Below are 15,912 nucleotides of genomic sequence, written 5' to 3'. Positions count from 1 at the left end.
CCATTTTGCACTCCCATCAACAGGTCACAAGCGTTTCGATCTCTCCACATCCTCACCAACTACTTATTTTCTGTTTCCTATTCTTGTGTTTTTTAGAGTGGCCCCCAATGGATGTGAGATGATACTTCATACATGTATGTAGAGTTTTAGTTGTGGTAAGTTACACAACAAGCGAAAGGTAAACGGTATTAAGAGAACATACAATAGGAGCATGTAGGTCCAGGATACGAGGAAAGGCTTCCCTTGAGAAGTGATCAAGCATCTGAGACCTAAACACCGTGTAAGCATTAACTTGGTAGAAGGCAGAGACCAGTACAGTCAGGAAGTGAGAGGAGCAGGTGTAAACGCCCTGTGGGAGCTCACTCCTCACACCAGGAAGTGGGAGGCCACCAGAGTGGATGGGGTGAGGCGGAGCATTAAGAGAGCAGCGGTAGGCCTCGCAGGGCCTCAGAGGCCAGGTAAATGTCCCCAGGCTTTATCCTGAGGGCAACAGGCCCCAGGGAACAATGACATCAGACTTACATTTGGCAAGATCACTTTGGCTCCAGTAGAGGAATGGATCCAGGCAGATCAGATGCTAAGAACTAGTCATGAGGCTACTGCAATCGTCCATGCAAGAAATGATGCTGCACAAACTAACTGGATGGGATGAAACTGGGTGGAAACAGATATATTTAAGAGGTACTTAGGGGTTAAAGGTTGGGTGCGGTGGCTCACACCTGTAATCCCAGCACTTTGGGAGGCACAGGCGGGTAGACCATGAGGTCAGGAGATGGAGACCATCCTGGCCAACACGGTGAAACCCTGTCTCTACTAAATATATAAAAAATTAGCTGGGCGTGGTGGTGGGTGCCTGTAGTCCCAGCTACTCGGGAGGATGAGGCAGGAGAACGGCGTGAACCCAGGAGGCAGAGCTTGCAGTGAGCAGAGATCACGTCACTGCACTCCAGCCTGGGTGACAGAGCGAGATTCTGTCTCAAAAAAAAAAAAAAAGAGATACTTAGGGGGTAAAAATGACAGGACCTGGATTCATCATAATAAGGGGGGAGAGGACTGAAACTCAAAAAGGACACAAAGGTGAAAGGTTCCCACAATCTTAGACATTAAATAATGTCTAAGAACCTAAGGTTCCCACAATCTTAGACATTAAATAATAATCTTGCTTAGAAATTGTCACTTACATAATAAAGGAATGATTTAGAAGGAACAGACCTAACCTATTTTGAGTGGCACAGATTCTTCTTGCTCAGCTGGTTGCAGTGTGACATAAATATGACCCAAGTCCCAGGTCGTGACCTCTCCCTTCCAACATTCAGGAGAAAATGATTAGCCAAAATTGTGGAAAAATGACTTGAGTCAGATCCACACTTTATAAATCTTGATTTATAAACTCCACTTAAAGCAATTAATAAGCCTGTAGATTAAGAGCTCAGTTGTTCCCAGGTTTTATTTTTAGGGAAAGTCTTGTGTAAAAGCCAAAACCCTTTCAATGATGAGTGACTAAAATAGAAGTTAGGCAGTGCACACCCCAAGTGTGTGGGAGGAACCTGGAGGATCTGGGCTGAGGCTGAGTTTCCTACCTCTTGATCTTGCCTGCACTACATTTAGCTTTGGAGAATGAATCTGCATTTCCAGATGTCTGTTGGTCAAGAGCTGTACCGTCCAACACAGCAGCCACTGGCCAGATGCTACTGAGTCTAGCCTGATTTAGGACGTGTAGTAGTTACAACACACACACTGGACTTAGAGATTTAGTACAAAAAAAAAAAAAAAAAAGAACACAAACTATTTCACTAACCACTCCTTTTTATGTTGACTACATCTCAAAGTGATAATATTTTAGAAATGTTGAGCTACATAAAATATATCAATAAAATGAATTTCTTTTTGCTCTTTTGATGGGGCCACTAGAAAATGTAAAATTATACACAAGTCTCCCATTATATTTCTATTGGACAGCACTGCTCAGGACTATTTGACTCTAAGCCATTTAGAATTGTTGGCTGCCAAGAGAAAGAGGCCTTGCTTAGAAAAGCTCCTATTTCCTTCCCTATTTCAAACGATTAGCTTCTATCCAAGGCTGTCTTCTTTCCCTTGGGTAAAGAAGCTGGGGGAAGGACATACTGAAGGCTACAAAAAGTAGACAAAGTCCCTTCCTACTCCAAGATGACAGATGCATGGTAGGAAAAGGGAACCAACAAACTGTGTTTCTGCTATAGAACAACAATATCCAACAGGCCAGAGATGGCTCTAGCTTCAGGCAGAGCTGGATCCAGGGGTGCGCTCCATGCTGATGGCTCTCAGTTCACCTTTCCTCTGTGCTCAATTCGTCCTCAGCCAGCCACCTTCTGCAGAGGGGCCTAGCCACTCCAGGCTGACACCACCCTCCTATAAGAGACCCAGCAGCAAAAGAGCTTCATCCCCCAATTAGTTTCTGTAAAAAATCCTTGAATTGTCTTTAAGCGATAGTCCAGCCTGGGGCACCATGTGCATTCCTGAATCAATTGTCACGGTCAGTGAGGCACAGCACCCGACTGACTAGCTTGGGTCACAGATCCAGACCCTAGAGGTGGCAAAGAGGTAAAATCAGCACCATTTGAATGCGTGTTCTGAAAAAGGGCAGGGGTGAAGGGAATGGATGGAGGGCGGGCGGAAGATGACAAAATGCCACTGGACCCTGCACAAGAGATGTCTTTGCTGCTGCTGGGCAAGGTGGTTAGGGTTTGCCTTCAGAGCACAGTGGAAAGCATTCTGCACATTTAAATACATCCGTCTTTCAGTTTCCATCCTGCATTGAAATCAGGTTTCAATCACTAAGAAAGTATTGTGACCTGAAGTACACATTTGAGCACAGACACAAGCAACCTAGATTTCTCTTTCCTGTCTTCAGCCAAAGGAATGCCAACACTTAGGACAGCTGGTAATCACAGTTCAGAAAGCACCCAGTTTACTCAGTGGATGCCTCGATGTGTTGTGCTGCCGACGTAAGCAATAGTCACTGAAAATCTCACCTACTTTAAGTCTGTTCAGTATTTTGGGCCTCTCAGATATTGTCCACAATAGCTTTCGCATCATCATTTACATAAAACAGAAACATCTTGGTACATGCTTACTAGCATGCTATGCTTCTCTCTTCTCTAACCTACCGTGGTCATGTTTTCTTGCAGAACTGGACTTGGTGGCCTTTCTCTGGCATTTTTATACCTTTTAAATAGGATAAACCTGAGGATCCCTGCCATCTCTGGGTTGGAGAACTGTGATGATGATGATCTCCAGCCATCAGACAAGGCCACCTCCCTCTGCAGATGTTGGAGGAGAAAACCCCTGTGCAGAATCTTAACAAGAGTGGCCCACATACACATTTCCACATGTTTCAAGAAAGGAAAAGTTCAAAACCACATCAAACGTACACTGTGACCACTAAGCATAAATATTACAAACAAGCAAAATCAGCATGTAATGTGTCCTTTAATTTGCTGACAGATATTTTAAAAATTAACATCAGAATGAATGACAAATGCCAACACCACAACAAAACCTCTGAAGAAAAAAAACACCCACTCACAATCAAAGCCGCCTGGCCTCTAATTAGCACACAGCATCCTTGAAATGAGAGGCCAGAAAGAAAATAAACTGCCACAATGGAGGAAATTGTATATGGGGGAAGGGAGGACAAGGACTGAAGAAATGAAGGCTTTCCATAATGAACGTAAAAAATCAATCCTGTTGTTTGAAACCTGCTTTACTTTAAAAAAGACTGGGCTCATGGACAGAAAACTGCAGCTCAAACATAAAGTCTGCTTATTCCTTCTAACTCAACATTCATATTTTAAAAATTCGATTGCATTGCAGGGTAAGTCACTTCAGATAAAATGTATTAAAAAGCAAAATGTTAAGGAGAATTGAGCACCATTTCTCAGACACCTGGTTCGTCGTCACTGTAGCTGCTTTCCATAGTCACGAAGTGAGAGACCCAGCCTGGAGTCCAACTGACTCCAGAGGAATCCCAGCCACTCCATTCCCTGCCTGGCCGAGAGACTGATCCTTTCTCGCTAAGCCTCAGTTTCCTCATGTGGTTGCAGATTACTGAATGAGGTGACGCTTACTTCATTACACATGTCATTGCATATATTAAACATATTTTCATGAATATGTTTTGCCTGGTATGTAGTAATTGTGATATGGAAGGGAAGTGCTAGGAAGGGAAGGGCGTGATCCCATTAAATGATGCAGAAGGGGGGAAGGGCATGGTCCCTGGCTAGGGCTCCACCCCCAGGCCTGTGTCCAGGGACCTAGGTGAGGACAGGCATTTTTGTTTTCCTGCCCACATGTTGTATTTTCCAAGACCACCCTGACCTGCCACCCTCCCATCCTGTGCCTATTAAAAAACCAAGACCCTAGCAGGCAGACACACTGGTGGCTGGACGTCGAGAGGAACACATCAGCAGAGGAACACTGGGCTGCTGGATGTCTAGAGGAATGCACGGACAGGCACCAGCGCACCGTCAGGCCACCTATCACCAGAATGACACACAGTTTGGCCGGAGCCGTTGGAGGACAAGCCGGGCTGCCAAGCAGCTCAACTCCAGGGAAAAACCAACTCCCTTCTGGCTCCCCCATCTGCTGAGAGCTACCTCCATTCAACAACATCTTGCACTCATTCTCCAAGCCCACCTGTGATCCGATTCTTCCGGTACACCCAAGGCAAGAGTCTGGGATACACAAAGCCCGCTGTCCTTGTGACAAAGCAGAGAGTCTCATTGAGTTGGTTAACACAAGCAGCCTATAGACAGCTAAACTAAAAGAGCACCCTGTAACACATGACCACTGGAGTTCAGGAGCTGTAAACACTCACCCCTAGACACTGCAGTGGGGTCGGAGCCCCACAGCCTGCCCGTCTGTACGCTCCCCTAGAGGTCTGAGCAGTGGGGCACTGAAGCAGCGAACCACACCCCTGCCACACGCCCTGCCAGGGGGACGAGAGAACTTTTCTCATTTCAATTGTTCAATAAACATTACCTACTGTCACTGACATGTCTTATTTTCTTTAATTTCCCTATTAAACCCTAAGATAGAATATTATCCCCTTCATATACCTGAAAAACAAGCTCAGAAATAGCGCAAGTATGGATATTACAGATAACAGACTTAGCTTCCTAAATGTCTTAGGCATTAGCTTAATTTAGTTCAAATCCTACTTTCACAGTTACAATTTGCACTGAATAGGAAAGAAATCGGATTCGGGTCACTTTAATCCAGGAGGATTCCGGAGAACCCAGAGGCAATTAGGATAATGGGAGTTATGTTCCCATCACTGCCTGTGGAAAGAATCTGAAACCACTTTAAGGAGCTTCCAACTTAAAAAAATATACTTTCTCCTTTGTTTTTAACCAGAAGGAGAAAAACAGAAACAAGTTGGCATTATATGTAACAATGACAAAAGTCATTTTCTGACAGAACTGTTGTCTGATGGACCCTGAGTATTCTGATTTTAGAACCCAAATATTTACAGGCTGTGAGAACTCACCTAGCTAGCACTGCCCAACTGAATGTTTCTGATTTTTCTTTTTATTACCAATGAAGAGGGTTTTTTTTTTTTGGTTGTTTTTGTTATAGTTTTGTTTTTGGTTTTAGGGCTTCCCTCAGAAAGGGACTGGTGTTGGGAGCCTTCTAGGAAGGAAATGCACACAGATGGGGGACCCTGGGGTGCAGGCGACAACAGTCACAGGTGCAGCAGAAGCCAGGAAGTCGGTGGCGTCTTAACTTCGCTCATCGTGCTTTGCATTCAGATGAGGACGTCATCCACAAACACTGTGTTACTTCTTGCAAACGAGTCTCACTATTCCACAAAACGTACGAGTTTAAAAGCCAGAATGTAAATTGGACGTCAATGAATAACTGGGCCAATTTCAATACTCAAGAAAACTGTACAGAAAGATGTCCCGATGTTATTTCAAACCAAAAGGCGAGTCTCTGCCGATGAGAATTCCTCCGGGACGAGGCTGACCGCTCCTCACCAGCCATGCCACGGGCTTCGGAAACTTGAGGAAAACTGGACCGAGTCTATTCAATATTGTATTAAAGATTAATTCCAGTAAGTGTAAGACATGCTTATTAGTTGTTTTCTGAAATGTTACTAAAAAACTAATAATTCCAATGCTAAAGTAATTTTTACCAGCTCCTTAACCAATCTGTAACTTTGAGTATAATACAACAGTTTAAACATGCTAAAGCCCTAAGCTTGTTTTTAAAAAGCGTTTCTTTCCTGGGCTGAGGCAGCTAAGGGAACATCCCAACACCCGCACCTGGGTGAAGAGAGGTTTCCTTGGCAAGGGCTGCCCACAAGGCCAGGCAGCACACGGGAAATTCTCACTGAGCGCCCCACCTGGGGTGGGCTTCGAGGCTGGCTTCATACAGTGTCTCAACAATCGCAGAGAGACTTTCGGAGTCCTTTACTTGTCAAATAAAAAATAATCAAACAATAAAAAAGAGGCTTTTGTTTTTGTTTGCCGTTTTGTCTTCCTAGTCCATCTTCCAGGCCCTAGGAGGATTCTGGGGGTGATTTTCCTCCTGTGCCTGAACCATTCCCAGCATCACAACAGCAGCCACGTGGCTCAGCCGGGAAAGCCAGTGCTTTCATGGATTTGTTTTAGGAGCAAACTCGTTGCTATCCTAGAAGCCCCCAGCAAGTGTCTCCCTGTGTCTCCTTCAGGCTTCCTGACCCGCTCACTGCGGCAGCAGGGACAGAATGAAGCTTTCCCCTGGACTTACGGATGGAAGTCACATCAGTGAATACACACTGGGCACCCTTAGGAAAGGGTGAAGGAGGATGGATGTGGGACAACCAAACATGCCCCACACCACAGACCTTCACCTGAAAACAGGTCTTCTTCCTGACCCTCAGGTGGACTCCTCCACTTAAGCTTCCATCCTCCAGAGACATCCTGGAATGGGAGCTGAGCAAAGATGGCCGCCTACCTGACATCACCCCAACTTCTCAGCTTACCTCCTAGAGCACGTACAACTGCGAAACTAACATCAGTCTTTGCAAGTTTCATGTGGAATATACCTAGGCCTGCTATAAATCCAGGGGAGATGATTGGGGAAGATGAAGAATTAATCACTGATTCACTGAGGGCAAACCATTCCTCCCTCTGTTTACTTTTGGTTCACTGGGGTTTGCATTGTGCGTACAGAAGTGTGTACATAAAACTCAAAAGTAAACCCATTCCTGTGTTAGAATGAAAAAAAAAAAAAAGCCTGTCCTATTCCAGAAACTGGCTGGAGTCAGGAGCTTGGCACTGCAGGCAGAGTTGCAGATTGTATGCTTTGAAGTCAAAAAGTTTTTTCCCCTCTCTTACTAGCAATGAAAAGAACTTTAAGGGAAACGCAGCAAAAGTTAGTTAGGAGAATTTTTCCACGATGAACAATTTCATATCTTGTGGTGTAATTCCCTATTTTGAAAGCTAGCTGCTCTGAAGGCGGTCACCATCACCAGCTGGCCATCTTATACAACCACTTAACATAAGCAATCACTCAGCTGTATCTTCAGTGTACCACCTTCTCCTGTAACACCCAGCAAGAGCTAAAACATTCTAATAGAGTCATATTTTAAGCGTTTTAAAGCAGTGGTTCTCAAACTTTAAAGGGAAGAATCACCTGGAGATTTACTAAAGCCAAGATGCTGGGGCTCCACACCCAGAGTTTGCAATTCACTATGTGTGTCTGTGTACATGTGTGTCAGTGTGTGTGCACTGTCTCTGTGTGTGTGTCTATGTGTGTGTCTGTGTGTGTCTATGTGTCTGTGTGTGTGCATGTGTGTCTGTGAGTCTGTGTGTCTGTGTATATGTGTGTCTGTGTGTGTGCATGTGTCTGTGTGTGAGTCTGTGTGTCTGTGTATATGTGTGTCCGTGTGTGTGTGCATGTGTGCCTGTGAGTCTGTGTGTCTGTGTATATGTGTGTGCATGTGTGTCTCTGTGTGTGTCTGTGTATATGTGTATCTGTGTGCATGTGTCTCTGTGTGGGTGTATATGTGTGTCTGCGTGTCTGTGTGTGTCGGTGTATATGTGTCTGTGTCTGTATATGTGTGCCTGTGTGTGTCTGTCTGTGTGAATCTGTGTGTGAGTCTGTGTATATGTGTGCGTGTATGTGTGTGTATGTGTGTGTATGTGTGTGTGTATGTGTGTATATGTGTGTGTGTATGTGTGTATATGTGTGTGTGTATGTCTGTATATGTGTGTGTGTTTGTATGTGTGTCTGTGTCTGTGCATCTGTGTGTGTGTGCATGTATGTCTCTGTGTGTGTATGTGATTGCCTGCACATATTTTTGTGTCTGTGTATATGTGCATCTGTGTGTGTGTGTATGTCTGTGTGTATGCGCACATGTCTCTGTGTATGTGATTGCCTGCACATATTTTTGTGTGCGTCTGTGTGTGTGTGTGTGTATATGTGCATCTCTGTGTATGTGTATGTATGTCTCTGTGTATGTGATTGCCTGCACATATTTTTGTGTGTCTGTGTATATGTGCATCTGTGTGTGTGTGTGTGCATGTATGTCTCTGTGTGTGTATGTGACTGCCTGTACATATTTTTGGGGTGTGGGGGTTGTCATTTTGACAAGCAACCCAGATGATTTGGATGTAGATGGTCAATAGACCTTACTGAAAAACATCCCATTTAGAACCTATAAAATGTTAAAATTCTTTGGCTAAAAGAATTTGAAATTTAAATCACAGCAATATTCTTATTGATGAAGGTTCAAAAACAGTTCATCACTCCAGGAAAAAGAAGAGCATGCATGTTTTAGATTTCCCACTAGCCTATTACATCTTCATCACAATCCTCTAAAGTAATCAGGGTGGGTGGCATTATTCTGACTTTGCTGATTAGGAGATTAATGCAAGTAAAATGATTTGCCAGTGGTTACATAACTTATCATAGCTGGGGCATGAATGCAGCCAGGTCTCCGGACGTTTGAACAGAGGTCAAGTAAGATGGTGTTCCCTCCAGCACCACTAAAGTTAGAGGTGTTGGGAAAAGCATGAAGAAAACAGAAACACATTTCCTGACCTGGTCTACGATTAAGTTTCCCTCATCTTTCCAACTCAAAGCTCTACTTCAGCAGGCAACTTTGGGGCAGGCGGCGAGCTAAGGGATTTTGTCATTTTCCACCTTTAAGTATTTGCTTTGGGGACCCATATTCTATCTAATGGTTATGCTATGAGGGAAAGAAAAGCACCTGGTCCCCTACGGAAAAACATCATCACGTATTTTCCATAGCTAAGGACTGGCGTTCTCCAGGACAGACACAACCCAAGTTTTTAATTTACTATAAATCCAAGCTTCAAAAGAGAAAAGGGAAAAAACAGGGTGCCCCTTAAAATCCCACAAATGTGGTGTATTTTCAGGAGGGGAAGGATGCAGATGACTTCTTTGATTTCAGAAACTTCCACTGGGACTTCCTGACATGTTGTCTGGCTGGGTTTCACATAGCATATCATGAGGTGATTTAGGGAAGATAAAGAGTCTTTGATAGTATAGAATAACTCAGTTCTATAGCTCTTCCTTTCCTTTGCCCTCAAGGGAAAGCCCGCATTCTCCCTCGTGACAAAAACTCCAAATATAATGGACAAGACAAAGACATATTTAATCAAATTAGTTTAGGAAAACCCCGGCAGAAACAATGCATCTTTTCAATGGCTGAAGATGTTATGAATAGAATGTTCTGTGTGTCAAATCTGGTTCTGGCTTCTGAGTGAGAAATGCCGTTTGCTATTAGGCACTAGGTTAATTCTAGAACTTCACATAACCAGGTTCACTTGCCCAAAACCTACTGTTTAGTGAACCGTAAAAAATGGTTTATAAAAATCACTAGAAGCATTCTTCAAATAGTCATTTTAAAAAGTGGCCTTTTCCTGGAATACCCTTTACTCCTAAGCATTTACCAACCTAGATCCCCAGGAATGAACAGGGCGTGGGCACGTAATTCCCCAAAAGAGCCAATTCCTTTTACTGACTGCACCTGAACCCAGTTCCTATGTCTTTTTATGACAGCATATAAGTCCTCCTGAGCCAGCAGGAAGGCTTTCTGAGACTTCAGGCTAGTCTTAGCCACTCTCCACCCAAGCAATCCTTCAAAAGCGCTTAAAACGATGTTTTGTAATACTTCCCTGCCATGTTTCAAAGAATGAACAAACCGCTGAGTCAAAAAACACAGTGGCAGACTGCAGGTGAAACAGTACAAAGGTTGGCTGTGCCACTAAAGTTACACATGGTTTCCTGGCCCCCTTTACCCACTTGGAGCCCCCTGCCCTGGAGGTAAACTAGAGATGACACATGGTTCTTTAGACTCAGACAGCAGAGTACCTACTCGGAAGTCCGGCCACTAGAGAACCACACTAATCCTCTCATTTACTGCCTAATGAAAACCTCAGTTTCACACAGCTATCCTCTATTTCACATCGTTATCATTTGCTTCATGGGAACCAACCAATCAAGTCATTAAAATGACATGTTACAAATAAAAATAAGCTTTTACAGAGAAGTGAAATGTGGTTCAATATGGTCACTTCTTTGCTTCTGGATGGTAGAAACAGCTCACTAAATGTCTGCTGGAAGAGTCCTTAAATATGTGAATGTCACCATTAATCTGAGCCTTCTAACCATACAGACCATCATGCTTGTGTGACCGGCACAGTGAAAATGTCGGCACCTTAGTAGCTGCATGAGCAGCCTGGTCCTTCTGCAGTTGGAAAGTAGGTATCTCGATGGGAATGGGAGGTGGCAAGCAGCCTAACTTATGCACATTTGGAGTTACCGGAGTACACATGGCTCCCCGGCACAGCTCTCTGTCTAGGGCACAGGAGGGGCTTTCAAAGGAATGGGCTTTTTCTGTCAGTCACACGCCAAGAGATCCCGTCCTGTCAGCTGTCACTCTCTAATTTAGAGCACTGTCTATGGCCATCGGCCGAGGCCCCATCTATTGTCCAGCACCATAAAATTCCCCAAATGAAATATTCATCACAGCAGATCCATCCTGAATGAAAAGGAAGAGAACACAAAGCAGATATTCTAAGCACCAATGCCTTACCAAAGGATCGTTGTCTTGTAGTGGATACTTTTCTTGGTTTGCTTTTTGTGGGGATCAATCACATTGCTTTAAAATAGAACTGATTGATTTAAACACAAAATACCTTTGTTGGAACATGGTCATTTTGCTACACAACAATCTTCTGGGTTCACTGAATGCCTTCTAATTTCCTCTACTGTCTGGATTTGGAAAAAAACTGAAAAGCATGTTGTATGTTTGTCCTCTTTCCTTACAGAAAGCAAAGATGCACGAGACGACATGCAAGCCCACTCCCATAGGACAGGTCCGTCCCGTTCAGCACCCACACTCAGTGGAGGTCTCAGACGACGTGAGCTATGAGCTGACAGTGCTATCAGGTGAAATGGCAAATAATGCTACCCTGGGCTATCTCACAAGAAACAGCTGCTAGACATGGTCCACACTTGGGTGGACCCAGGAGGTTTTGTTCATGTCAACAGAGTAAGTAAGGCAGAGATAGGACCCAGGTGTACCATGCACAGGCCTAGCCCTGGAGTATGTATCCTGGGGCAGGAACACCAATGAAAGCTTGACCCACAGTTCCCTTCCCATTCTGGGCTCTGTGCCCCGGCACAAGCGTCCTGCAAATGTGGGTGGGAACACCGGTGCAAACATCATCTACTCAGTGCACATCCTTGCAAACAGCTGCCCCGTTGGCCCAGGGGTGTACACACTGGCCTGGATATGGAGAGAGGACCAGGCAGGCCTGGGCAGTGGGCCTTTGGCTGTTTAGGAAGGAAGCAAGGGGTCCTGGGAGCCCAGAGAATAGGTTACAAGTGGGAAGACCGACTCTGTGCATCACAGCTTTTCACTCCGTGCCGAGGAACACACCCAGCCACAGAGGGCCAGAGCAGAGGCCCCTAAAGTGCAGGGCCCAGCAGCCTCTTGGGGTCTAAGGGCAGTGCTGGATGTGGGCCACCCCAGGGTGGGGTCTGTGGGGTGGGCTTGGAGACCTGGGCCTGCACAGCTTCCTTGGTAAACTGAGGAGGTGTGGACCACAGGATTGTCAGCTCATTCCTCTCCACACCCGATACTGTGGGATTATAGGATACAGTTTGTCACTGTTGATGGCTCAATCTCATGCACTGGACAAAGATCATATGAAAGAAAAAATAAAAAACATTAAAATGAGTGTAAAGGTCTTTAATCTCAGCCTCTCTAGTTCAAAGAGATGAACAACGAGAGATTCTGGTTTATCCATGATCTGGTTCATAAAGCTGTTAGATTCATCTCTCACAGGTGACCCAGCAAAGTATAACAACAAGCCAGAGTACAACATCAAAACTGTAATTGACATAATCACTGGATTAGGAACCAGTCAAAATAGCTCCAGTTTTCAAACTGTACATATTGGTACTGTGTGTAATTAACATATAATTCATTATGGAAATGTGGGCATGCCAATAAGCCAGAGGATTTAAGTTGACAGTTTTTGTAACACCTGAAACCTCAAATGCCATTTCTGTGGACTGGAAGACCTCTTCCAGGTGCTTTGGTTTGGTTTCTCTCCTGATAGATTCTGATGGAAGCAAGTAGGACCAGCCTCTCCTGAAGCTCATCGTGGTTGTAACACACACAGCGCCTGCTCACCCACCCATGGAGAAACACTGCTGTCACAAGACACAGAAGGCACACTCCCAATCAGGAGTACTTACCTGTCCTCTCATATCTGGAGCAATGGGAATGGTGGGCCAGATGGTGGAGTAGATGCCAAAAAACACCAGCCAGGTCAGCATGCTTCCCCAGACAGCCAGATGACTGAACTGCAGAGGGAAACAGACACTCAGACAGGCTTCTCGACGGGCCTGGCAGGTTCACTCCAACTCCACTTGCTGCAGAATTCTTGCATCCAAGCTGCCTTTCCTTATGGAAAGATGTTGATGACTCACCAGTTAATGGGAAGTTCAATCTTTCTAATTCCCATGTCTCAGAATGTTTAAACAATGAATTCAAGTAATGAATGGCCCCAAAGTACCCTGAAGATAAAGGTGCTTTTGCTGTCACAGGTGACCTTATTCTAAGATTTCTCCCATAGTGACAGTGGGCCACTCTCAGTTCATAGCAAGTGTTTGCTCCAACCTGTGGCTGTCTTACAATAAGGACTCATTAATCTGGCAACAGAGTGGCTGAACAGAAAAAATAAATAAGATGCTTTTATTTATCAAGACTTTGATCGTTCCGTTCCTTTAGTCAAGTTTTTTAATTTTTAAATCTGAAATGGATGTTGCCTCTTAATAATGCCCCTTGAAGCACCTACTGAGTTGTTCATTTTTTCTTCTTTGTCCTCTTAATATGGTGATCCTTGACTTCTCTCTTCACACCCCACAATCTAATCCATGTGCAAGCTCTGTTAGCTTTTAGAAAGATACAATGAATCCAGACTCGCACCACTTCTCACTACCTCCTCCTCTAACATCCTAAGCAGCAAAGGCATCATCACCTCTAACCAGGATTAACTGCCACTGTCTCTAGGGGATTCCCAATTCCTCATTGACCTCCCACCTCATCCCCATTTTTCTTAGCAGAGCATTTAAACAGCAGCCAGGTCATGACACTTTGTGAGAGACACACATGAAGCTTTGGTTATAATCTTTAAATGCTGGAAATAAGCAAAATGTCTAAAATAAGAGAGTGATGAAATAAATGATGGAACGTCTCTAAAACGGAACATTCTTTAATCAAGGAAAATAACTTTGTTGAATTGTATTTTAAGGCACAGAAAATGTGCCTAATATATATTTAAATTAAAAGGGATTACGAAGTCTTATGTTTTATAATGTATCATCTTATTAAAAAATACACACACATGCAGACACAGAACAAAGTCTGGAAGGTTCCACAGGAAAGCATTAACAGTGACTGTCCCTTGGTGGTAAAACTATGGACATTGTTTTTTTGTCTTTCTATATTTTCCATATACGTGTGTGTATATATGGTTTTTGTTTTTACAATGAGCATGTACATTTGAAATGAGATGAGTGTTAATAGTTTAGAGCTGTATTATGTGCCAAGCAAATGAATCACCAAGAGACTTTGGATTACAAATTTACCCTGATAAAGATCAAACCACAATTTTTACATAGAAAATCTGAAAGAAGATAGCCAGATATTGCTTATTGTTTCCCCAAGGCTTAAAAAGAAACCATAGCATGAAATATATCTATACTGAACAGAGAAACAATTCTAGAGAAATCTTACTTTAGTCCAAGCTGTGGTCTCCAAGCCAGCTTTCAGACAAACAGTAACGACAACATACTGTGAAAACAAAAAGCAGTTTGGAAAAACATTATTCTCAATGAGTTGCTTTCACTTTCTGTGAGAAATCCCATCTCCCCACTCCAGAGCTAGTTTCCCCAAGGCAGCTCTGGTTTGAAAGTATGAGCCATGTCAGGAGCTAATCCTCTAGGGGTTATTTTCAGGGAACATACAGGCAGATTCACTTCCAGAAGAGCTTTCATTCTAGTAACAGTCTTTCTCATAAATAATAGTTTTGCCCTTTTCTTAGCTTGGGAGAAATTGCCTTCCTGAGTGTTGTTTTCCTTTGCAGGCAGGTGTAAAATGGTCGTTTGAAGAATGGGGAAATCTGTTAACCACCTGTCCAGAAACCTTGACGCTGCATAACCTTCAGAAATGATGACGTAAGCATTTCACAGATATTCTGAACTTTGAAGGATATACAAAATACATTTTGAAGATTTGAAATAAATAATAATAACGAGGATGGCTCTTTTTAAGCGTTTAGAGAAGTGCAAGCCACACAAAAGCTGTTTAAGAATGGCTTAATAAACAGAGATAAACTTACTGTGTAAACAATATTTCCAACAAATAAATAGTCGGTGGCATGACCACTGGTCAACACAGTATCTGAAAAACAAAGAAGTTACTATTAACATCCAACGAGCCGAGCATGGCCACCTATTTAATTTGGAGCATTAAACAGGGAACTTTAAGAACATCTATCAACTCACAGAATATTTCAAAATCCCATCTTGTGATTCTAATGCCTACTTCTCTTCCTCATGAACTTTTTCATCTTATATTCTCTCCAAATGAAGCAAATAAAGTCAAGCTTCCAACAAGCCAACCAACCAAATGCTTGATCTGCATTGAAATTTACATTTTTATAAACATTAAAATTTATCTTTGTCCAGTTTGTTTTAAAAAAGGAATAAGAATATATTTATCTATTTTTATTAAGTGCCACCCATGTTGAGGCTTTTTCCAGGTGTTCCCTTACGATTCATGTTTAATTTTTGCTAAATGGGAATTATGGACCAATAAAAAGATAACTACATGCATATTAAACCAATTCATAATGACAACTTGGAAAGAATCTTGGGGGTAGTTACTACTCATGTTCTCATTTGCAACTGTATGAGCTTCCAGAGCCTATCACCTGGGGGAACGCAAGCACTCCAATCACAGGAGTTAAGAAAATACATGTATGAGCTTCCAGAGCCTATCACCTGGGGGAACGCAAGCACTCCAACCACAGGAGTTTAGAAAATACAAGGATTTGAAGCTTCCGTTTTCCTATATTTTCCTTTTTTTTTTTTTTCCTTCTCAATGATGGCTATGACAATGTCTGTAACAACGGATGCTAATAGAGTTGCTTCATCATCTCCACTACACCTGCATAGAGAAGTCTGTTTTTAATCCTAAGTGGTCAGAGCCTATCTTAACATCAGGCTTAGTTTCCTTGGACGACACTGCCAATCTTCCTTTATTCTTAATTCTTTCAACTTCTTTCAACTTTTCTTTTAGATTTGGGGGTGTGTGCGCAGGTTTGTTACAAAGGTATATGT

General features: G+C 43.3%; 1 protein-coding gene across 1 annotated transcript in view; it reads right to left on the bottom strand.

Annotated features, from left to right (window-relative positions):
• ATP8A2 (ATPase phospholipid transporting 8A2) overlaps nt 1-15,912 on the bottom strand; it is a 649,053-nt gene that overhangs the window by 151,096 nt on the left and 482,045 nt on the right. Inside the window, exons 31-33 of the mRNA XM_033236971.1 lie at nt 14,910-14,971; nt 14,306-14,362; nt 12,763-12,870 (exon numbers count right to left, since the gene is read on the bottom strand). Of these exons, the coding sequence (XP_033092862.1) occupies nt 12,763-12,870; nt 14,306-14,362; nt 14,910-14,971 (227 nt within the window). The remainder of the gene's footprint in view (nt 1-12,762; nt 12,871-14,305; nt 14,363-14,909; nt 14,972-15,912) is intronic.

Source organism: Trachypithecus francoisi, unplaced genomic scaffold (assembly GCF_009764315.1).
Source record: "Trachypithecus francoisi isolate TF-2019V2 unplaced genomic scaffold, Tfra_2.0 Contig01461, whole genome shotgun sequence".
Taxonomy (NCBI): Eukaryota; Metazoa; Chordata; class Mammalia; order Primates; family Cercopithecidae; genus Trachypithecus; species Trachypithecus francoisi.
Note: the sequence above shows the minus strand (reverse complement) of the source record. Positions and strands in the feature narration are given on the sequence as shown.